The 23,304-nt window shown below is 34.3% G+C and overlaps 1 protein-coding gene across 1 annotated transcript in view; it reads left to right on the forward strand.

Annotated features, from left to right (window-relative positions):
* The window catches only part of PTPRC (protein tyrosine phosphatase receptor type C), a 64,309-nt gene that overhangs the window by 22,755 nt on the left and 18,250 nt on the right, over positions 1-23,304 (forward strand). Inside the window, exons 10-20 of the mRNA XM_049770784.1 lie at positions 1,104-1,164; positions 7,091-7,199; positions 7,853-7,887; positions 10,950-11,059; positions 12,191-12,281; positions 12,374-12,450; positions 17,862-17,898; positions 17,983-18,080; positions 19,622-19,747; positions 21,879-22,036; positions 22,293-22,428. Of these exons, the coding sequence (XP_049626741.1) occupies positions 1,104-1,164; positions 7,091-7,199; positions 7,853-7,887; positions 10,950-11,059; positions 12,191-12,281; positions 12,374-12,450; positions 17,862-17,898; positions 17,983-18,080; positions 19,622-19,747; positions 21,879-22,036; positions 22,293-22,428 (1,038 nt within the window). The remainder of the gene's footprint in view (positions 1-1,103; positions 1,165-7,090; positions 7,200-7,852; positions 7,888-10,949; positions 11,060-12,190; positions 12,282-12,373; positions 12,451-17,861; positions 17,899-17,982; positions 18,081-19,621; positions 19,748-21,878; positions 22,037-22,292; positions 22,429-23,304) is intronic.

Consider the following 23,304-nt stretch of genomic DNA (forward strand, 5'->3'; position numbering starts at 1 on the left):
CAAGTAATTTATTGCTCCTGGGTCCACACAGTGTTTATAAGTAATAGAGTCTAGCACATATTTTGGGGAGGTGGAGGCTCCAAAATGTTGGTCAAAAAGTCTGAGGGCACCATCATTATTTCTAATGCACGAGCTCTAATCACTGTACTTGGCTATTCACCTTGGCTTTTTATCTTTGGCAGTCTGACCTTCAAATGGCATTTTTTTACAAGCATATTGAGTTAGAAAATAACAAAAATAAATATTTGGGAATAGGAGTATACATAGAGAATTTTACTCAGGATGACTATTGATTTTCTTCTGCGTTTATACTTTGAAAGTGGGGAAAGTCTCTAGACTATTCTCTTTGATTATAGAAACCCTCAGTTTAGCCCATCTTCTGTGATTTCTTTCATTAATTATGCATGGATTTTATTCAGTTTTAATTCTTCATACTCTCATATGATTATTTTTTAATAATTTCTTGACTTAAGATCCGTGGTTACAGAAATGTCAAGGTTGGGTTTCTGTCTCTGAGACAGACATTCTGATTCTGATTCTCTCACTATCATTGTCAACTACCATGGTCGTTGACAGTGTAGTTAGGGCTCTAATTGCACTCAATGCTCTTTGTTTTATACTTCATATCAAGGTCTGGTCCTCCTGGCCCTCATCTCTATTGTCTCTGGATATTATTATCATATTATCTTTTATTTTTTTATATCCCACATTCTCATCATGATTATTACCTCCTCTACCATATGGTAGTTTCTTTTTTTAAGAGGGAAAACCTGTATTCCTGGCTCTATGCTTAGGGATTGTTCCTGGCAGTGTTCAGAGGATCTTAGTCATAACAGTCTTTGACTTGCATTAGCTGCCTACAAGGTAAATACCTTACCCTGTGTACTACTTCTCTGGCTCCTAAGATTTCTTTCTATTGTTATTACTATTAAATATTTTCCTGACAATGATAAAATAGGTTTATAATTTCAATTTGAAAAGCTAACCAGTATAATGAAAATAGTTTGAGTAATAGTTTGAGTAACTTGTGTTATACAAATTGTGTTATATTTTCATATACAAATTTGTATTTAAAATATTTTTCTTTTATTATTAAAATCTAGGTCTCTTATAACAATACAGTATTTGTTGGACCTGCCGAGATTAAAACTGCAAGAACAAATTGTAAGTCTAGGATATTTATTGTCTTAGATTAAAGTATACATTAACTTTTTATATCTTTGCTTTGTGAATTAAAGAAAGTATTTTGAAGTATTTTGTGCCATGCTGCTGACAGGTGATTCCTGATGCTATTATTGCCTATTTATTTTTTATGTCTTCCATACAAACACATAAGCAACATCACTAATGCTTTTCTCCTCAAAGTCATTCCAGGAAGAAAATATGGAAATTATTATTCTCCAAATGCATTAGTAATTCTCAAGTGCAGTACTAATTGTTTCTGCTCAAGTTTATAAAATTTAGAGTTCTAAATATTAAAGTCTGAATAAACTCAGGCAGATAGCTATGATTTTATTTCCAAATATATTCTTTTTTAAAATCCCTTATAATAATGGCACCTTCATTGATTCTATTTCTGGGTATCTAAAGTATTTAGAATTGAGTGTCTACTCCTCAGGATCAAAGACTCAGTTGGATATCTGACTCTCACACTTGATTAGGCAAGATCTGATACCCATAACAGAGACATGCCCAGAACAACATCCACGGCATTTCACCAAGGATATCTTAGGAGAAGTGCACACAGGTACTCTAGATGCAGCTGGAGATAGAGAGAATGAGACACAATGTTAGGTGTGGGAGCTATCCTGACTTTAAAGAACAGAAAGGAGACAGGATTTCCCATAACAGTTCCAGGGCTATAGATCCAGTCCATGCCAAGAGAAATGTATCCTGAGTTCTACTCTCAAGAATGCTAAAGCTAAGCTACCAAAAATATTTAGCACATTCATAACCTTAAAAAGCGGTCAGCTATCATTTTTTTTTCTTAACAGAATCACCTGACCATTTTTCCTCTTTCCTTGAGAGAGGAGGAAAACATGTGGACTAAGATACAAGATCTATCTCTATACTTGTTTGTTTTATTAGGAGTAAGTTTGTTAGGTCAAATCTGAAGCTAACATTGCAAGAGAACCTTACTAAGGTGATGTAAACTAGACTGTTTGCACACAGGCACTTGTTATAATGCCCTGCTGGTTCTCACTTGTTGGAATACCATTTTGCTCTTAATAATTAATACAAAAATTATAATCTACTACTAAGTTACTACTTAGTCACTGCTAGTATAGATACGAAGTCGCGACTACTAATTTAACATTGTAGTGAAAATTATTTAAGATAGGACAAAGTATACTTTGCTTACTTTTTGAAATCTGTGGCAATAATCAATTCTCTAAAAACATTAAATATAATTCATTCATACATTTCCATTCTTATATATTTGCACATATATATTGAACAAACTGCCTTTTTTGTATATGCTGATAGTCTTGTTCGTACTATAATAGATATAGAATAGGCAGACAATATGTGTACATATATTAGGTATATTCTAACTAGATATTACTATCCTATCTAGATATATATGGATGCATACATTACATAGAATCACATTAATCTTGAAAATAACAACTTTATGCCTATCTGTAACTTTATATATTTATATTTTTATCCATTTTGATTTTAGATATTTTGTTATGAAACAGTGTACCTAGTAGTCGTTAGCTTGATTGACTCAAGAAAGAATGGACATATGGTCAAGAAGACTATGACTAGTCAGAAAATTGGCCCATGACTTTCTTAATACCTTATTATAATTCATAAATCTAAAAGAAATGCACAATCCTTTTATTTGTTTACTTAGCTCTCTAGTGATTATCTCTAAAAATAAAAATGTCTGCCCTATTTTTAGTTGCATGCTCAGACACTGTTGCATGTAGGACTCATAGGACTTGTCCAGTAAGTATGCATGAAGATGTTATTAATTAACTAGAAAATACTATCATAGATAAATAGCAGGTCCCCTTCTTACAATTATGTTCACCATGTTTGTCTCCAGGAAACCCAATTTTCTCATGCATATCCCTGCTTCAAATATATTAGTTGTGGCCTATCTTAGAAGCATTACATTTCTTCATCTAAATTAAACTACAGTTTCTCCTTCATAATCCTTCTGGATTTATGAGCCAGAACAAAGATGATAATCATAGTTAGCACTTATGTATGAGTCTTCAACTCTTTATTGTCCTTCTCTCCCTACATGCACATGCAACATAAATGTCATGATTATTCACTGTGGTCACTTTTGCAAGTTGTTTTGAATCCCTTGATCACACCAACCTGTCAATGACACTGACCCAACAGCTTTTATCTCTCATGCTTCATCATTTTCCTCTCTGCTAAATTGGTCTCATCAATATACATTTATTAAAAACAATTAACAGCTGCCTCCACAATATTACTTTTGTTTTTTACTCCATTTCTTCTTCCACTGCCACCCCATTTCTTTATAGCATACCTCTGAAGAGTAAAGCTTCTTAAAAAGTACATATTTTGGCTGTCTGTTTGTCTTTAATTTTCTCTTGAGATTAACTACTACTTTAAAATTGCTTTAATCCCATTCAAGATACTCCTGAGCGCCAAACAAAATCCTACCCAATGATTCTCAGCAGCATATCTCTTTGTTTATTATCTTCTCCTTAAAATTTTTACTTTCAATTTGGTCTTTTCCTTCTTTACACATGAATATCCTTTGTTCTTCCATCTTTCATTGTAAGATGTGGACTCCCTCTTGGGGCTCCCGTCCTTTCTAATTTTGATCTTCTGAAGAATGATTCAGTATTACAGTCTTAAAAGTGAGTTCTTTTTTGAAGACTCTCAAATTGATATCAAGCCACAGACACTTTATTAAAAGACTTCATAGTATAAGAGTTTCAGATTTGCGTGTCCATCTTTCTCCTTCAAATCTCCACTTGCATATCTAGTGTTTCAACTCTCCAATAGAGTGATTCTTCCCCTAACTTCATTCAAAATCATCTGAATTTCCAGTAGTTGCAGTAGCTCTGCAGAACTGTATTTCTTACTTAAAAGCTGCCAAACAAGTCTAAAAAAAGAAAAAAAAAAGAAAAAAAAGTTATATTTGCCTAAATCATGACATTGGCATTATCCACAATCATCAAAAAAAAAAAAATACACAGTTTGAAAAAAAAAAATACCACAGTATGCCTAAATCAGAAGACATCACTCCTCAAGATTCTGATAGTGACATTTTTTTCTTAAACTAAAACCCCAATGTATCCTTGAAATTACTTTTTTTATGGGGGGGCACACCTGTTGACGCTCAGGGGTTACTCCTGGCTATGCGCATAGAAATTGCTCCTGGTTTGGGGGACCATATGGATCGCTGGGGGATAGAACCATGGTCCATCCTAGGCTAGCCCTTATAAGGCAGACACCTTGCCTCTAGTGCCACCATGCCGGCCCCCTTTGAATTATTTGTCACTGAAAATCTGATAGTGGCTCTCACCTTGAGCCTGTATTTTCTCAGGAGGTATATCTCAGGGCTTTCAACTATCTCTCCATTTTTTCCTCATCCCAGCTTTCTTATCATCAGGGAAAACAATTTACATCTTCTCTGTCTTCAGAATTGGGGTTAACTCTACCTATCCCTTGAACTGCACCCAGAGTTCTATGCTTGGCTAGCTTCCGTATCTTCTCGCAAACAGAGAAGTAAAACAGTTACCTGTTTTACGATTTGCCTTTTTCTTTCTTTCTTTCTTTCTTTCTTTCTTTCTTTCTTTCTTTCTTTCTTTCTTTCTTTCTTTCTTTCTTTCTTTCTTTCTTTCTTTCTTTCTTTCTTTCTTTCTTTCTCTTTCTTTCTTTCTTTCTCTTTCTTTCTTTCTTCTTTCTTTTCTTTCTTTCTTTCTTCTATCTTTCTTTCTTCCTTTTTTTCTCTCTCTTCTTTCTTTCTTTTTCTTTCTTTATTATCTTTCTTTCTTTCTTACTCTTTCTCCTTTCTTTTTCTTTCTTTCTTTCTTTCTCTTTCTTTCTTTCTTTCTTCTTTCTTTCTTTCTTTCTTCTTTCTTTCTTCGTTAATTTTCTTTCTTTCTTTCTTTCTTTCTTTCTTTCTTTCTTTCTTTCTTTCTTTCTTTCTTTCTTTTCTTTCTCTTTCTTTCTTTCTTTCTTTCTTTTTTTTTTTTTGGTTTTTGGACCACACCCGTTTGACGCTCAGGGGTTACTCCTGGCTATGTGCTCAGAAATCGCCCCTGGCTTAGGGGGACCATATGGGACGCCGGGGTATCGAACCGCGGTCCGTTCCTTGGTAGCGCTTACAAGGCAGACACCTTATCTCTAGCGCCACCTTCCCGGCCCCTATTTCTTTCTTTCTTTTCTTTCCTTTTTATATTGACCAAAGTGGATTACAAATCTTTCACAGTAATATTTTAGGTACATATCGACATTGAATCAGGGGCATTCCCACCAACAATGTTGTCCTCCCTCCACCCCTGTACCCAGTATGCACCCCATATCCCCCTTCTTTGCCCCCCAGACTGCTAGTATAAGTAGTTCCCTCTGTGTCTAGCATGTTGTAGAAGGGATATCGATTCTGTTGTCATTGGCTATGGATTTGGTGTTAAAGTCTGATCATTTTTTATATCTACTTAATGTTCATACGACTGTTTAGTCTTGGTACCCTCCATTATTTCCCCCTCAATTTGTGAGGCAGAACAAGATGGTTCAAGTTATGTGGTTCTGTTTGAAGGAAAGAAAAAATAAAATGGGTCAAAAATTAAACAAGCAAAAAATGGGAAGAGTCCTTGTAGAGGCTATAAATATCAACTTAAGAGAAGGGAAAAAGGAAGAAAAACATAACAACAATACAAAAAGAATAATCAAACATAAAAATTCAAAAGGCACCACAACAATAAAGACAACTATACCATCACCATGGTCCTGAAATGAAAACAAAACAAGCACAAAAAACCCCCAAACAACAACAATAACAAAACCAAAAAAAATTGTGCTTCTCTCTCTCTCTCTCTCTCTCTCTCTCTCTCTCTCTCTCTCTCTCTCTCTCTCTCTCTCTCTCTCTCTCTTTGATTAAGCTTACTGCTAATTGTGTCTTTCCTCTCTAGAAGTAAGTTTAATGAGGACAGGGAACTTTGTATTGCTCACCAAAATACCTAATCAGAATCTGTGCAATACTTAGCACAGTACCTGATGCCTACTATGACTCAAAAAACAAAAGTGTGTGTGTGTGTGTGTGTGTGTAAATGGGTAATTTGTACACTGCCACTAGCACTATCTTGAGTTTATTGTGACCATCTGATTAACCTTATTTTAGAAAGTAGTGAACTGAAATCTTAATCACAAAAAGAATTCAGTTCTGGACAGGTTCCAATAAGGATGTGGTAGAGCTCGAGTGGAGGGCCTTAAGCAATATTTTGCTGTTCTTTGTATAGAAAATGTATCAGGGCAAGAGAAAATTTTAACACACACCTTTTGTTCTCAGCATTTCCCCAAAAAAAGACACATGTCATGGTAGATTTTAGTAAAACTGACACCAGGGAAGTTTTATCCTAACTATAGAGTGAAATAATTTTTGCTCTTTAATTAATTAATTGATTTTATATATCAATATACAGGAAAAATAGTTTATCTCTGTGGAGCTTTCTGGTCCTCTTCGAAAGTTAGAGGACCAACTTCTGCCTTCGGCTTGTGGTGATAAATTTCTGCTTATGAGTTTTACTCTGAAAATTATGATTTTGCTTATCTGGTTCCTTCAAGAAAAAAAAAGAATTAGATGCTCATAAATAGATCAAAAGAATAGTGCCTTATAAAATGGAATGATTTGATAAAAGAGAGGAGTTCTTCTATAATCTAATCTAAGTGCTTTCTTGAAGAATAAAATATTTTTTTAATTTAGAATAATATATTTACAGATTTAGAAATTCATTGTATTTTTTCTCATCTAAAATATTCTTAAAACTTTAGAATAATTAAATTTATTAAATATAAGTAATTTAAAATGATTGTTCTTTAAGATTATTAAACATCTGTCATAACAATATTTGTTCTCTTTCATTTTTAGACAATTCTAAAGCACTGATTACATTCCTGGTATTTCTGATTGTTGTAACATCAATAGCCCTCCTTATTGTCCTCTATAAAATCTATGATCTAAAGAAGAAAAGGTCCAGGTAATAATTAAGCTTTAGGTTAAATAATATAATAGTAAAATTAAAAATGATGCAAATATCCAGAAATGAAAGATCTGTAAAGTAAAAGATGTAAATTCAAATAAGACAGAATAAAACCCAGGTCATTCATGAGCTTCTGATCAAAGGCCTTCAGCATGGTCTCTTTGGTCTGTTAATGTAGTTTATTGGGCTATATTAAATATTAATATTCATTGTTATTTTTTCATGGGTTACCTTTAATAATATCAAAGGATAGACTGTTTCTTTTTTTCTCTAATTATAAAGGTAAGTGAGGGGAAGAAAAAATGTAATTTTTAACTAGGGAAGAACACATAAATTTTTCAGTAGGAACAATTTTGTTTTCTAAAAAAATAACAGACTTGAGATAATTAAACCCTTAATCTTTTATTCTTTATCCTTTATCAACAATTCTTTGATTGTTTTCTTTATTTTTTTAACTTTTCTTCTCCCATCTCTTTCCTTCTTTTCTCCTTTCTTTATTCTTTCCTAATCTCTCCATCCTATCCTGTTCTCCTTTCTTTTTCTTTCCACATTTTCTCCATGCTCTTCTTCCTTTAATACAGTCATTATATATAAATTGTATTCCAGTTAAATCCTCTCTTTAAAATTTGCAAACTTTCTTGTTTTCACAGTGATTTAGATGAAACATTTGTTCTTGTTGAAAGGGGTAAGTATGCATATTTACATTTGATTCAATCCACTAAATTTATATTCAAAATTTAAAAATTTATGCAAAATTCCTCTATTAACAAATGCAATTTTAATATCATGCTTTGTTCACTTATTCAGTCAGAAAGCTACTATGAGTTTTCCAGTTATGCCATATAGTATAAAAATTAAAAAGTAATAATCCCAAAGGCTCTGTTCATTAGACTTTAGAAGCTAATGAAGGAAGATGAAAATATTAACAAATATTACTATGATTGGATAATTGCCTTTTTAATTATACATGAATAGGTATATATATATATAAATAGAAAATTACAGAGGATCTTCCAAGATTGTGGATGAATAATAGGCAGCAATGAAGGAGTAATTGCAGAAAAGGTAGATGGAAAGTTTCAGAGATGAAGAGTCAGTAAGAATGCTCATATCCCTCCATGAAGAAGATACTGGTTTGTTTATTTTGATATGACCAAAAATAGACATGTGACTTAGAAGAGTAAAACAAATGTCCCCACAAAACTTTTACATTAGTTTATTATATTTTTTTAAATGTGAACTTTGAACCAATAGGAAAAGATGCAGTTCAAGAATTATATGTGCATTTATAATAAAGAAAATGATTTGTTGAAATAATTAAGGCAGAAAACATTTCAGAACTGTTTGTTCTAAATTGTCCTGTTGGGATGCCCTATAACAGAGCAGACACCATGCCTGTGAGCAAACTCTTGTTTGTTGGTTCGTTGGAACTTCTCTTTCAGCTTCTCTTTGCAGAATCTAACAATATCAAATATATAATAAATCCATGATGTTTTTTATTTGTTAGGTAACTCTTCTCACTAGGCTAAAATACAGATTAATTAATACATTTATCTTTTCTTTTCTCTGCTTTATCCCCAGTTTCTAGAAGAGTATATAGATTTCAATAAGAGCAGTAAAACACAAAACAAATGCCATATAGTGGCCTATGGTTGTTTTATATTGAATGAAAAAAAAAAGGGCAGAAGAGAAAAATGCAGAGTAGTTAAGATGAATAAATGAACATTACAGAAACATTTTATCTCACAATTGATGCCCATTGCCCCTTTGTATGTATTCAATCTTACCCAAGCTCTTTAGAGTCCCAAAGATAGATGAGTTCAGAATATGTGAATACCAGGAACCACTAACCACTCAGAAAACAATTGTCCCTGACCAGCCTGCTTATTATGATTGGGAAGACATTTACCATAGGGAATAAGATAAATGTGTAATATTCATGAAAGTTTTTTTCATTTAATTATTAGGCTATTTACACAAAATAGGGAAAACTTACCTGAATACTGACAGAATTACTATCAATTATAGAGAGAATGATTGAAGAAAAACAGTTTAAGTTATTTTTGTCTTTCTTTTCTTATTTTTATGAAAATATTGTTTATTAGGATCTATATACAATGATAATTCTTTATGGTGAATGTATATTTATGCTCTTTGGAAATATATAAGCATAGAGCAGGTATAATGTGTTAAATGTTTTGGAGGTATAATAAATATATTTTGTTCGTATTCTGGTTGAACAGATTAAAATTATTATTGTGAATCATGGGTTTAAGAGCATTAACCATAGTCACAAAAATGTTTAGTGTCTCACAATAAACTAAAATTGTAATAAATTTTAAATGGAAAATGACAATATATATTCATAAGAATGCCATTTGCCATAAATGTCTGTGTCAAAGCAATTTGAATGCCCTTGCCAGATGATGCTTGTTCTGGGAAATATTTCTCAGGATAGAAATGAGAAGGATATCACAGGTAGTGAGAACAAGTTGTACTGATTTATGGGAACATGACATTGTGTAATAAACCTGATAATATTCATGCATAGGGTGTGAAGCAGAAAAGTGGTAAGTAGAGTGGTTTAAGTAGACTAGGTGAGATGATATAAGGCTACCATGGTACCTTTAGATTTTTGTGTGTGTGCATTTTTTTCTTTTGTTTTGTTTTGGCCACACTCGGTGACGCTCAGGGGTTCCCCCTGGTTATGCGTTCAGAAATGGTTCCTGGCTTGGGGGAACCATATGGGACGCCAGGGGAAAGAACCGCGGTCTGTCCTAGGCTAGTGCGGGCAACGCAAACACCTTACCACTCGCACCACCACTCTGGCCCCAGTACCCTAAGTTGTATTTAATATTTTTCTTTTTGGATCATGAAGTATCAAATGTTGACTTTGGGGGAGAGTTGGGCCACACCCTGTGGTACTAAGGGGTTATTCCTGTCTCTGTGCTCATAAATTACTTCTGGCAGGATTGGGTAACCATATGGGATCTCGGGAATTGATTTGAGTCTGCCATGTGCAAGTCAAACTCCCTACCCCCTCTGCTATTGTTCCAGCCCAAACTGTTGACATTTTAAAGGAAAAAATGAATTATGATATTTGTATTTCAGGTGAATTTAGAACTGCTCAAAAAATCAATATAGATATAGATGGGTCAGTGAGAGTTATGAAAATGAATGACATGGATAAAAAGGAATGCCTGAAATTAAACAGTGGCAGAATGTATGGGAATTTCCATAACCCATTGAATATAGGGCAGGAAGGAGCAATTCTGGTGATAAACAAGAACAACAGTAATAATGATATAATATATAATAATTATATGCAACAATATAATATATGATATATAATATAATACATAATGTATTGCATATAATAGCAACTAAATAGTAAACTTATAATAAATAATTTTGATGTTTCACACTTTATTTGCTATGCAAATGTTGATCTCATTTGCTGATAATAAATGACTTTCACTTCAAACATCTTCACTTACCTATAACTAGGAGAGGATTCTGAACAACTCAGAGATTGCTATTAATCCCAGAAAAGGGCTGATGCACAGGATTTCAAAATCTTCATAAACATTTACCTATAGGTGAATATGCATATATGAATGAGGTTATCTAAGTGCATTGCATGTCAAAAAGAAGCCAATTGTTGACCCAACATGCTAATTTAATTAACTATGTATGAACATTTGATAAATACACATAAATCTAATACCAAATCTCTGATGTTTAAAGATGATGAAAAACAACTGATGATTGTGGAGCCAATTCATTCAGATGTCTTGTTGGAAACGTACAAGAGGAAGATTGCAGATGAAGGAAGACTTTTCCTGGCTGAATTTCAGGTGTTGTCTCTTCTTGCTGTCTGATAAGAATTTTACTCAGTTTTATGATGATTTTATTTTTTTTTTTGGAGGAGAAGGGGCTCACAAAGGACAAAGGAGCTCAGAAATTACTCAGATAATACTCCTGGCAATGCATTCAGGAATTACTTCTGGTGCTCGGGGGACCATATGGGATGCTAGGGATCAAACCAGGGCCAGATACTTGCAAGATTGGCACTTTCTCCATTGTACTATCTCTCAAACCCCATATAATTTCATTTTACATTTATCATATGGCGATCAGAGAGATAGTATAAAGGACAGGGTGCTTTCCTTGCATGTGGCAGAATTACATTTGATCCTCAGCATCCTGTATGATTCCCCAAAGTCAGCCAAGAATACTCCTTGAAAGTCAAGCCTGGAGTAAATCTTGAGCACCAATTGGATGGTTCAAAAATAAAAAAATAAATAATTTTATAACATGAGCTTATAATCTCTCCCATCTAATACTATAACATAGAGCCAAAGTAAGCATTTGTATACTTAAAAGACTCATTGTCATGAGCTAGCAAATATTTATTTTGTTTTTGTTTTTGTTTTTTGGGACACACATGGCAGCACTCAGGGGTTACTTCTGGCTCTATACTCAGAAATTGCTCTTGGCAGGCTCAGGGGACCATATGGGATACTGGGATTTGAACCACCGACCTTTTGCATGCAGGGTGAATGACTTATCTCCATGCTATCTCTCTGCCCCCCTTTTTTGCTAGCAAATATTTTAAAATAATATTTAAATATATGATTACCATTTAGGAAGCTGTGCCACAAGATATTTTGGGCTGATCTTGTACTTTTCCCAGAGGCAATTATCAAAGTATGATCAAGTATTATTCAAGACAATGAAGTCTAAAGTGAGAAAGAAATTCATTTCAACTGTCATGAAATTTACTGTCAAAGTAATCCATCCATCATTTTTGAAAATAAAACTATTTTTCATAATTTCTAAGTTTGTTAATTTTAGATGCTATATGAAACATATTAATTGATTCAAAGGAAATATATCGCAAGATGTCGTTTTTAACTAAAATGTTAAGTAGTTAGTAAGAAATTGTCTTGATTCTGCTCATGACCCAAAACATTATTCTTTTTTAGAGCATCCCACGGGTGTTCAGCAAGTCTCCAAGCAAGGATGCTCGAAAGCCCTTTAACCAGAATAAAAACCGTTATGTTGATATCCTTCCATGTAAGTTCTCACTTTCAAAGATTGCATTTTTGTGTTTTTAAGCTACTTAATTCTTCATTATTTACTTACTTATGCTTCTTGTCTTGGAACAGATGATTATAACCGGGTTGAACTCTCTGATATTAATGGAGATGCAGGGTCAACCTATATAAATGCCAGCTATATTGATGTGAGTAAAAGTGCATATATACCAGATTATTGTATGGCTTTATCATTTTTTCATGGATTGTTTTAATTGTTCTTGTATTCCTTTTTTTTTGGGGGGGGGGTCATACCGTACAGTGCTCAGGGGTTATTCCTGGCTCTGTGCTCAGAAAGTACTCTTGGAAGGGTAAGTGGACCATATGGAATGCTAGGATTAAACCTAGATTCATGTGCAAGGCAAATCCCCTACACACCGTGCTTTCCCTCCTGTTCCTTCAGTTCTTCCTTTACTGTTGCAAAACTTAGGAACTTTTTAAAAGAATAATTGGAAGTAATCCGATAATGCTGTTGTTCAAACAATCAAATCACTAATATCTGTATGAATATGTGTTGCATTTACTGATTTCTACTTTTATAAGATATAATGCAAAATGTTTCTTTACAAACAGAATGAAACGAAAAATTAACATTTTCTGATGCCTCTTATGTGATGTTATCTATGATTGTGTTTCTCACAAGAGCATTATACCTATTATATTCACTGTAGAGGGATGAGCAGGGAGATTCTGACTAATTAATTCCCTTGGTCTTGTTCAACTAATAGTAAAGTTCTGAGTAAGGATTCAAATCCAGACCTGTCTTATTACACAGTGTTGAGCTTCAGTTAATAACATAACACTTCAGTAGGGGAGTGATCACTATTGACACAGATCATCTGAATGTTAAAATCATCCTAAAGCAAATATTCTGACCTGGTTAATTCACTCTGAATATGTAAAGACTTCACTGATTAGTAAATGTTGAATGATGATTTACAGAAATTAAAATATGTTAAGTATAAAAATAGAGAAGGGACAAAGAGATAGTATAGCAGGTGAGGTACTTGCCTTACATTCAGCCCACTTGGGATCAATCCCAGTATTCCCTCTAGAAGTGATTTGTAAGTATAGAACAAAGAGGCCAGGAGTAAGGGCTGAGCTTTACTAGGTGTAAGCCAAAAAATCAACAGAGTATAGAGAAACTGAATAATATACTCTTTCCTAACCAAAATATTAAATTTCTCAAAATTTTTGAAAGACTACCCCTCTATTGTTCTTACATTTGCTCTTAGAGTCTTTATATAAAACCAGTAAAGCAACATTTGCTATCACCCTTTGATCTAAAGTGATTGACTTGGTCATCTGCCTGGGGAAATTTTATGGTGTGCTTCCTTTAGCTAAGACACCTCTTGGGTGATTATAGTGAACCACTCTGAAGAGCAAGAGTTGGCAAATATTTTCCTAAGAGTCCAGATGACAAATATTTTATTTATATGTTTAGTAACACTTTGGATAACTTCATTGTTATTTCTTTAAAGCTCTTGTGTTAATTTTTTAGAAGTTCCTGTGTTAAAGCACATTAAATGCAGTTTATAACTTTACAAATAGTGGTTTATTTTTTAAATGATACCTTTATTTAAGCACTATGATTGTAGTTGTACACCCCCTACCTATATTCAAGACAGGCATTCTACTTAATGAATAATAATCACTAATTATTTTACAATGGGTCTTAGTATACCTATCAGGTATATTTCTAAGCATTTTTATATTTGGGAGTATGCATTTGTAATATTAAAAGATACACATATTTAATTTTAACAATGTAATGCATTTCCTATTTTCAAAAGAATTTTTCTAGTGGACTTGTTCCAATTTAGCATTCTACTAGCAATGCAGAGTGTTCTTTTTTCTCCAATACAGATATGACAAAAGAGTAGCAATAAAAAAAAATGTCAATACTTGAGAACGTTTCATCATGTTTCCCTGAACATTGACTTATAAGATACTTACACATTTTTTTTTCATTAAGGAAAACATCTGTTTTGAGCCATACAATTACAAACTTTTAATGGAGAAATAGAGATATTCAAATTATAATGATAGATCTATTAATTTACACAGACTGTTAGTTTCTAAGGTGGACATAATAAAATACCACAAACCAATAATTCTAAAACCACAGAAATATTTTATTTCTCAGTTCTCAGAATGACATGTTCAACCAGCTAGATCTTAGCAGGGCCAGGCTTCCTGTGAAGGCTTTTGGGAGGCCCCTCCCATTACACACACACACACACACACACACACACACACACACACACACACACACACATACACACACACAGTGCGCCCTTCCCTGTCCCTAAACCCTTAAGGCACCTGCCCAACCTTGGTTTGTACCTTTGTTTTCTATAGTTTGTGCCCCACCATCACACTGTCCTCTTTCCTATAGTATGCCTCTGTGTCTCTGTGTTCCTTTTTTTCTGAAAAGATATGGACCTTTGATTTTAGGGCCTATCTTCACTTGATATGAATTCATGCCAACAAATTATAGCACAAAAATAGCACAAAGATACTATTTTCATCTAAGCTCGCATTCTCAAATTCCTAGTGGTCATGATAATCTACTATATGTGATTTATGTAAAATAGCAAAATAATTTAGAAATATGATTTACTTGGATTATTATGAACCATATATACTCCATATCTGTATTTTAATTATACACAAAATTTCTTTGAGAAAGATCTAATGAGTTTCCAGAGAAAAATTCCTAACACTATTGATAAATGATAACCATAATAATAATTTTTGGTTTTGTATTTGTTTTACTGGCCATACTAGCAGTATTCAGGTATTACTCCTGGCTCTGTGCTCAAGTATCACTTCTTAGAGTGCTCAGTGGATGATTGAATCCAAATTTAGATGAACTTAAAACCAAGTCAGTCATATGCATGGCAAGCATCCTGCCAGCTATATATCTCTGCAAATAAATTACAATTATCATACATTTTATATTTATATTTTATAGTTATTGTTTTAAGTGATTTAAATATATTATTTTGAGTTTTGTTGAGGGATGTGTTATGGTTTGGCCATGCCATTTAGTGTTTGGTATTACTACTGGCTTTGCACTCAGGAATCAGTCTGGCAGAGCTTGGGGTATGATATGGGATGCTGAGAATTAAACCTAGGTCAGAAGTGTGCAAAGCAATTAGCCTACCAGCTGTATTATCCAGCTTCCTTAAATACTTTAATTTAATTAATTTTAATATCTCAATGAGTTATTAACAGTTTGTAAGTAGAAAATGACAGAGTTTTGTTTGTTGTTTTCTGGAGCACTTTTATCTCTAGAGTTGACACTAACTTATGTAACATAAGTCTCCTCCTATCAACATTTTTGTAACTTGATATGTTCTTGATTAATACTGTGCCTGGAAATTCTATAATAAATGACAAATGTCTTCCGATATGTACCATTATGCATCTTTCTTTCCTAATTCCTTTTCATATGCTTTTTTAAATGGCTTAGTTGAAATGTCAGGCATGAGAAATCATAGTTGAAAAATAGTAATGCATACCTTGTCCTAATTTTGACCTTTATTTTAACTGATTCTGCAGATGACTTTTGTAGATTCACAGTTAATATTGATCAAGTTCACTTGATTTTAATATATATTATTTTCTAAATAATATTTTTTCTTCAAAATAAAGTAAATGAGGAAAAATATTTTCCTTTTAATTTTTTTAATTTAAAGCATTGTGTTTTACAAAGTTGACCATAGTTACATTTTAGACCTAACATATTTCAGCACCAATACCACCATTAATCCTCCAACAATGTTCCCAGAGTCCATCCTATGCCACCATCCCCTAACCCAGCTGCCCGTCATAACCAAAACCCTTGATGTGGAAATTTGAGATTCATAATTTCATTGTTGTTGACTCTGTGACTTGAATATTTACCGTATTTGCCGGCATATAAGACGACCCTTCAACCAATGAAAAACTTCCTAAAAGTCGGGAGTCATATTATATGCTGGTATACGGCATGCTGAAACTTGTTCCAGCTTCAGGGACGAGTGATCCGCACCCCTCTTACTTTTAAGAAGTAACTTACTTTTAAGACTTTTAGGAAGTTTTTCATGGGTTGAAGGGTCGTCTTATACGCCGGCAAATACGGTATAGAATTTTAAAGCATCTATAGAGGTCCTGGAAAACATATAACCTATATTTCTATTCAAATGCACATAGTAATTATAACCAAAACGTACATCTAGATTTATCCCACAGAGTTGAGAGTCTTAGCTAATATGTTTTGTCAGTTTAGTACTTGACAAGGTTTAGCCTCTCAGGAAGTCTCTGTGATAAGTCAGGAATTTTGGGGGCCCATGAATTAAATTTAGTCTAATAGCAAAGATTTTCTTTCTCTCAAGATAGTTTACTTGGGCAAATTAAAAGTATGTGAGGTAGTATTGGAAGAATAAGTACAGTATCTTTTTTTATTCTTTTTCTTTTTTTTTTAGTACAATATCTTATCAGTCTTTGTACTTTTATTTAATTTTAGTTTTTGCCATTGTATCAGGAGTGTAGAAAGCAAACACTGAAAGCACAGAAATGGTGTATTTCTTAACTAAAAATAGAAAAAAAAAGTGTGGAGGAATAGAGGGAGAAAGGGAACTTCTCATATGAGCAGTGATAGCCCTGGGACTGGTGACATGGCTTAGTGGTAAAGTACATGTCTTGTATGTATTCAATCCCCAGACTGTTGAAAGAAGTAGTCTTAATTTAAGTTAAGCAGAAGAAGTCATCTCAGAAAAATTCATTGAAAGAAATTGAGTAAAAAAAGAAACTCTCAAAGAAAAGAAATGACAGGAATTTTAAGGGCTGGCATTGATGATTGCCTGACTTACTCTTGTAAATAGTTGCTCCACTTCAGATGAGAAAGAATTTTGAATTTTTATTAAAAATATTTTGGGTTGGGGCTGGAGCAGTGGTGTGAAATGGTAAGGTGCCTGCCTTGCTGGCATTAGCCTAGGACAGACCATGGTTCCATCCCCCGGCATCCCATTTGGTCCCCTAAGCCAGGAGCAATTTCTGAATGCATAGCCAAGAGTAACCCCTGAACATCAGTGGGTGTGGCCAAAAACCCAAAATATAAATAAATAAATAAATAAATAAATAAAATATTTTGTGCATTATTTGCAAATACATGCTTGTCAGAATTTATTGCCTGCTCATAATTTATTAAAATGTTCCTTATCATTTGAAAACACTCATGAAAATCTACAATAGAGAACTGGGGTAGGGGCAGGGGTAAAAAAGGCATGCATCTGACTCTAGTTTGATTTCCTAACACTCAATTTGGTTCCCTGGGTACTGCCACAAACACTGATCACAGAGCCAAGGGTAACCCCTCAGCTCCACCAGAGTGACCTAAAAAGAGAGAGAGAGAGAGAGAGAGAGAGAGAGAGAGAGAGAGAGAGAGAGAAAGAGAGAGAGAGAGAGAATGAAATAGAGGACCTAAAGTGAATTCCTCTGACTTACAATGTCATTTGTATGTACATTAATGATTTGAGTATCTAACAAATATTTCTGCATGTGTTTTGAATAGGGTTTCAAGGAACCAAGAAAGTACATTGCTGCACAAGGTAACTTAATTTTCTTTCCAAAAGATTGTTCTATGCTACTTCAAGAAAGTATTTTTTAACAGCTTGTATTTCTTTACTTTCTAGGTCCCAGGGATGAAACTGTTGATGATTTTTGGAGGATGATCTGGGAACAGAAAGCTACAATTATTGTCATGGTCACTAGATGTGAAGAAGGAAACAGGGTAAGCACTCATGGGGTAAAGACAGAGGAGTGTAGGCCTGGAGAAGAAAAAGAGGTTTGAGTTGTATTTGGAAAAGTCACATAGAGGTGCTTGATAATTAAACAGGTAAATATCCATTTTAATCCCGGTTCCTTTTTTTTTTTTTTTTACAAACTTTTACACATCGAAAATGAAAATGTTTACATATATAAATAAATATATTTATAAAACAAATGTTTTTATTTAATTGCTGACATTTAATGAGTCTCATTTTTTGAGTCTCATTTTATTTTCATCGAGTCTCATTTTATTTTCATGGATATATTTTTAAGTACTGACTTCACAAGTAATTATGAATTTATCAAACAAATCGATCTTAGATAGACAGGCTGCATCTGTGGGGTGTGACTTCAAGAAGCTTGAAAGTCCCCCCACACCCCCAAAGGAACTCATCCCATGCAAACATATCACTTCTGCTGACTACTGAGCACAACCTCTCTTAATGTGTGTGAAGCCCAGCACCACCACACCTCTACTAAATAGCTCTAAGGAAATCCTTCAGTTAACCTTCATAAGGAAATGCATCTCAGCCTATGACGAGTTGGTTCTTAGAGGAAGATAGAGAAATGTTTTAGAATCAGATGAATAGAAATTTATGCTTTGGTTTTTCTTTTGTTTACTTTTGTTTGGGGACCACACCCCAGATTATAAAGGCTTGTTCCTGGCTCTATGCTCAGAAAACATTCTTTTTGTTTGTTTGTTTGTTTTTGGGCCACACCCGGCGGTGCTCAGGGGTTACTCCTGGCTATCTGCTCAGAAATAGCTCCTGGCAGGCACGGGGGACCATATGGGACACCGGGATTGGAACCAACCACCTTTGTTCCTGGATCGACTGCTTGCAAGGCAAATGCCACTGTGCTATCTCTCCGGGCCCCCCCAGAAAACATTCTTGATAAGGCTTACAGGACTATATGGGGTTCTGGGATGTGAATCTGGGTTGGTTGCATGCAAGTCATATACTGACTGTACTAGCTCTGGTCACCAGTGTTTATTTTTTTTTTAAACTTTATTTATTTATTGATTGACTGGTTGTTGTTTTTTTTTTTTTTTGGACCACACCCAGAAGCACTCAGGGGTCACTCCTGGCTCTGCACTCAGAAATCACTTCTACCCGGCTGGGGGACCATATGGGATGCCAGGAATCAACCCGGGTCCCTCCCAGGTCAGCCACATGCAAGGAAAAGGCCCTACTTCTGTACTATTGCTCCAGCCCCTGGTGTTTATTTTTTAAGGAAATATTTGATAAAAATTTTTTATTTGATGGGGCTGGCAAGGTGGCGCTAGAGGTAAGGTGTGTGCCTTGCAAGCACTAGCCAAGGAAGGACCACGGTTCGATCCCCCAGCGTCCCATATGATCCCCCCATGCCATGGGCAATTTCTGAACACTTAGCCAGGAGTAATCCCTGAGCATCAAATGGGTGTGGCCCAAAAAACCAAAAAAAATTATTTTTTATTTGAGTAAAATCTAAAATCTTGCATGATTTTTTTTTTAAAATATACAGAATAAGTGTGCAGAATACTGGCCATCTATGGAAGAGGAAACCCGGACTTTTGGAGATATCATCGTCAAGATCCATGAGCACAAACGATGCCCAGATTATATCATTCAGAAATTGAACATTACAAATGTAAGTTTCTTTCATTATATATTTTTTATTTTCAGACTTAAAAATAGTTATGGAATAGTAAGTATGAGGAACTAATATTAAAAGTAAGACTATATTACTTATAATCTAAAGAAGAAAAATTGGATGTGAACAATATTATAAGCCAAGGTAAGTTATTATATCACTAGTGAAAATAATTTTAGTAGACAAGCAACATAAAAGTATTTATAGTGTTCTGACCCTTAAAGTATAACTAAATAAACTTATTAAATGTGTGCAGAACCCCTACGATCATACAAAGAATGTGCAAGCATACAGAGGACCCTAGTTCTGAGCATGTTGTGATGCCCAGAAACTTCTGGGCATAGTTTTGATGGCCAAGGGCCCTTCAATATATAAAAGTTCTTTGGCCCTTTACATTGAAATGCTGACCCTGGTGGCCAAGAATATTAGAAGGGAAGTCAGATGCCTTGAGATTTATTTGAAAGATTCAAAGGGAAAGTATCTTCAATACTATTTAAGCTATTGAAAAATATTTAAAAGAGTGCCCATCCTCTATGGATATATTACCACCTTACCATTATATTGTCAATATGCACAAATGACATAGTGACAATGAAAAGAAGTATAAAGCTCTAAAGATATTAGAGAGATAAAAATTTAGTTCAGCAAAGAAGAATATATATGGAAGACTTTACACAGAGTTTTATGCAAATAGTATGTTCAGAACAGGCAAGTTTATAGAAACAGAAAGTTGAGATGTTCAGGACTCAGTAGAGTAAAGTGGTACTAGGGTTGACTGCTGACCCACATGAGTTTTTTAAAGGACTTATTGGAAATGCCCTTTAATTAGATGATAATGATGATGATGATGATTTTATTACTTACTGAATACAAGAAAATAATTTTACCATTAAATGGGCAAAATGAGGTTTGTAAAATAAATGAAGCAGTTTAAAAATAAAGAAATCTATTGGTAGATAAGGTTATAATTGTCTTTTAATTTTATTTATTGGAATATTTTTAATCTAAAGTTTATTTTTATTTACATGTTCCAGATATATATGTTTCCTTCAAGGAAAAAAATAATACAAGGATGATAGTGCACAATTTTTCCTGAGTCATCTGAGGATCTAAAAATAATGCTGAGTCTTTGGATCCTAAGTAGTTATGTAAAATAAGTTCACCGGTGGTTCTTTTTTTTTTTTTTTTTTTTTTTGGTTTTTGGGCCACACCCGGTGGTGCTCAGGGGTTAGTCCTGGCTGACTGCTCAGAAATAGCTCCTGGCAGGCACGGGGGGGACCATATGGGACACCAGGATTCGAACCAACCACCTTAGGTCCTGGATCAGCTGCTTGCAAGGCAAACGCTGCTGTGCTATCTCTCCGGGCCCACACCGGTGGTTCTTAACAAAATATGTGATGGACCAACTAGGATCTCATTTCAGAGATAAGGGGATCTATAGTTGTCACTTCAAATCTGGTCACATTGACCCATCTGACATTTCTAATAAACATAGTTACTTATCAGAAAATTACAACCAACAAAGTTTTACTTCTCTTCTGTTATCTAAATTTAGGTGATTTACCTTTAAACAGGGCAAAGAATAGTGAATTATGCATCATCTGGTAGTTACCTTCAAATTACAACAAAATGAGCTATAATCAAACATGGAATTTTCTGAGTTCTCTCTTGAGAGTTAGAATTGAGATTTCTCCTGTGTGAGGACCTTAGAAGTATTGTGTCAGTCAAATAAGTCAGAATTTCTTCCCATCACAAATAATTCTGTTTGCTCTGATGTCATGGAACATCTCAAAAATGCTGCGAAAATGTCGACTTCTCATCTGACCTCCATCCACCACTTCTGTTTGTGTGATTGCTCGTTTGCTTTCAGTTTTGCAGCATGAAAATTTATATTACATCTTCCATAGGCTTATCTTGCTTAAATCACAATATATGCTTGTGCACTGGTTAATGTATATCAACCCAGCATAACATCTTCATTTCTCAATGCTAATTGGAAAGGGAAAATGTCATTGTGGATGAGACAACTTGGAGGATTTTTTGGTACTGGAATTCTCTTTCATTACTTATGTTAAGTACTTTGCTTTGAAAAAAAAATAAGTCAAATTAAATATGATCACTTGTCTAGAAAAAAGAAAAAACAAATGGAAGAGAGGTAACACACATTCAGTTCACCAGCTGGCCAGACCACGGAGTGCCGGATGATCCTCATCTGCTCCTTAAACTGCGCAGGCGAGTCAATGCTTTCAGCAACTTCTTCAGTGGCCCCATTGTGGTGCATTGCAGGTGAGTGATTTCCAATAGTAAGCACTTGATTCGTTCATACCCTTGATTCTTGAGCTGTAGGAGAAGCTCTCTTCTGGAGGTCGTTATTTGGAGAAGCAAACTGAGGAGAAGATATTGTGTGTGTGTGTGTGTGTGTGTGTGTGTGTGTGTGTGTGTGTGTGTGTGTGTGTGTGTGTTTCCCCTTCTTCCTTTTAGCCTGCTTTTAAATTCATCCCCATACCACTCATGCCTTCTATCATTTCATTTGTTTCTTTAGTGCTGGTGTTGGACGCACAGGGACCTACATTGGAATCGATGCCATGCTAGAAGGACTAGAGGCAGAGAACAAAGTGGATGTTTATGGCTATGTGGTCAAACTAAGGCGGCAGAGATGTCTCATGGTTCAAGTCGAGGTATTTCCAAATGTGTAGGCAGACTGCAGTCCGAAAAGATTTTCTTGTGATGGAATAGTGCTTTTTAAAAGAAATTCAAATTCTTGGATACTCCAGTCAATGCACAAAAATTAATTTTCTTTGAATTTTCTGAAAATCAAATCATGTGAAGATCAGTTGGCACTTTAGATATTTCCACATACTGGCTATCAGAGATGTGAAAATCAAAATGACAATGAGATATCACCTCAAACCAGAGAGTGGTCTATTTCCAAAACCACAAGATCAGTAATACTTGTAGGATACAGTGATAAAGAAATTCTCACTTATTACTGGTGAGTGGTTCTTAGTTAAACCTCCAGCATAAATGGTTTGAAAATTACTCAATAAGTTAAGAATAGATTCCATATGACCCTGTGAACTTCATTGCTGGACTTCAAAAAAAAAACACAAAATATTAAACTCAGAAGACATATACACACTTGATCATGAAAGCAATATATAGAAATACAGTACTTGGAGTCAAACCAATTGCCCGACAACAGATGAGTGAATCAAGAAATTATATATATATATATATATATATATATATACTAATTTCATGTGGTATATATATCATATGGAATTTTAACCAACATGAGAATAGATAAAATTTTGAATTTTACCACAACTTAAATGGAATTGGAAGAAGAAATGATGCTAAGTGAAGTGATTTCAAAAAAAGATATATAAAAATCTTAGTGTTTACTTTTTTGGATCAGTATGGAATTGAACAAACAAAATGTGGTCATGTATTTTCTTTCTACAATGGATTCTGTTTAAAAGAAATAATATAGGTCTGTATATGTGTCTGTGCAACTATATCCTAAGATGACAAAAAGTAAATAATTTACCAAA

This window comes from Suncus etruscus, chromosome 3 (assembly GCF_024139225.1).
Source record: "Suncus etruscus isolate mSunEtr1 chromosome 3, mSunEtr1.pri.cur, whole genome shotgun sequence".
NCBI lineage: Eukaryota > Metazoa > Chordata > Mammalia > Eulipotyphla > Soricidae > Suncus > Suncus etruscus.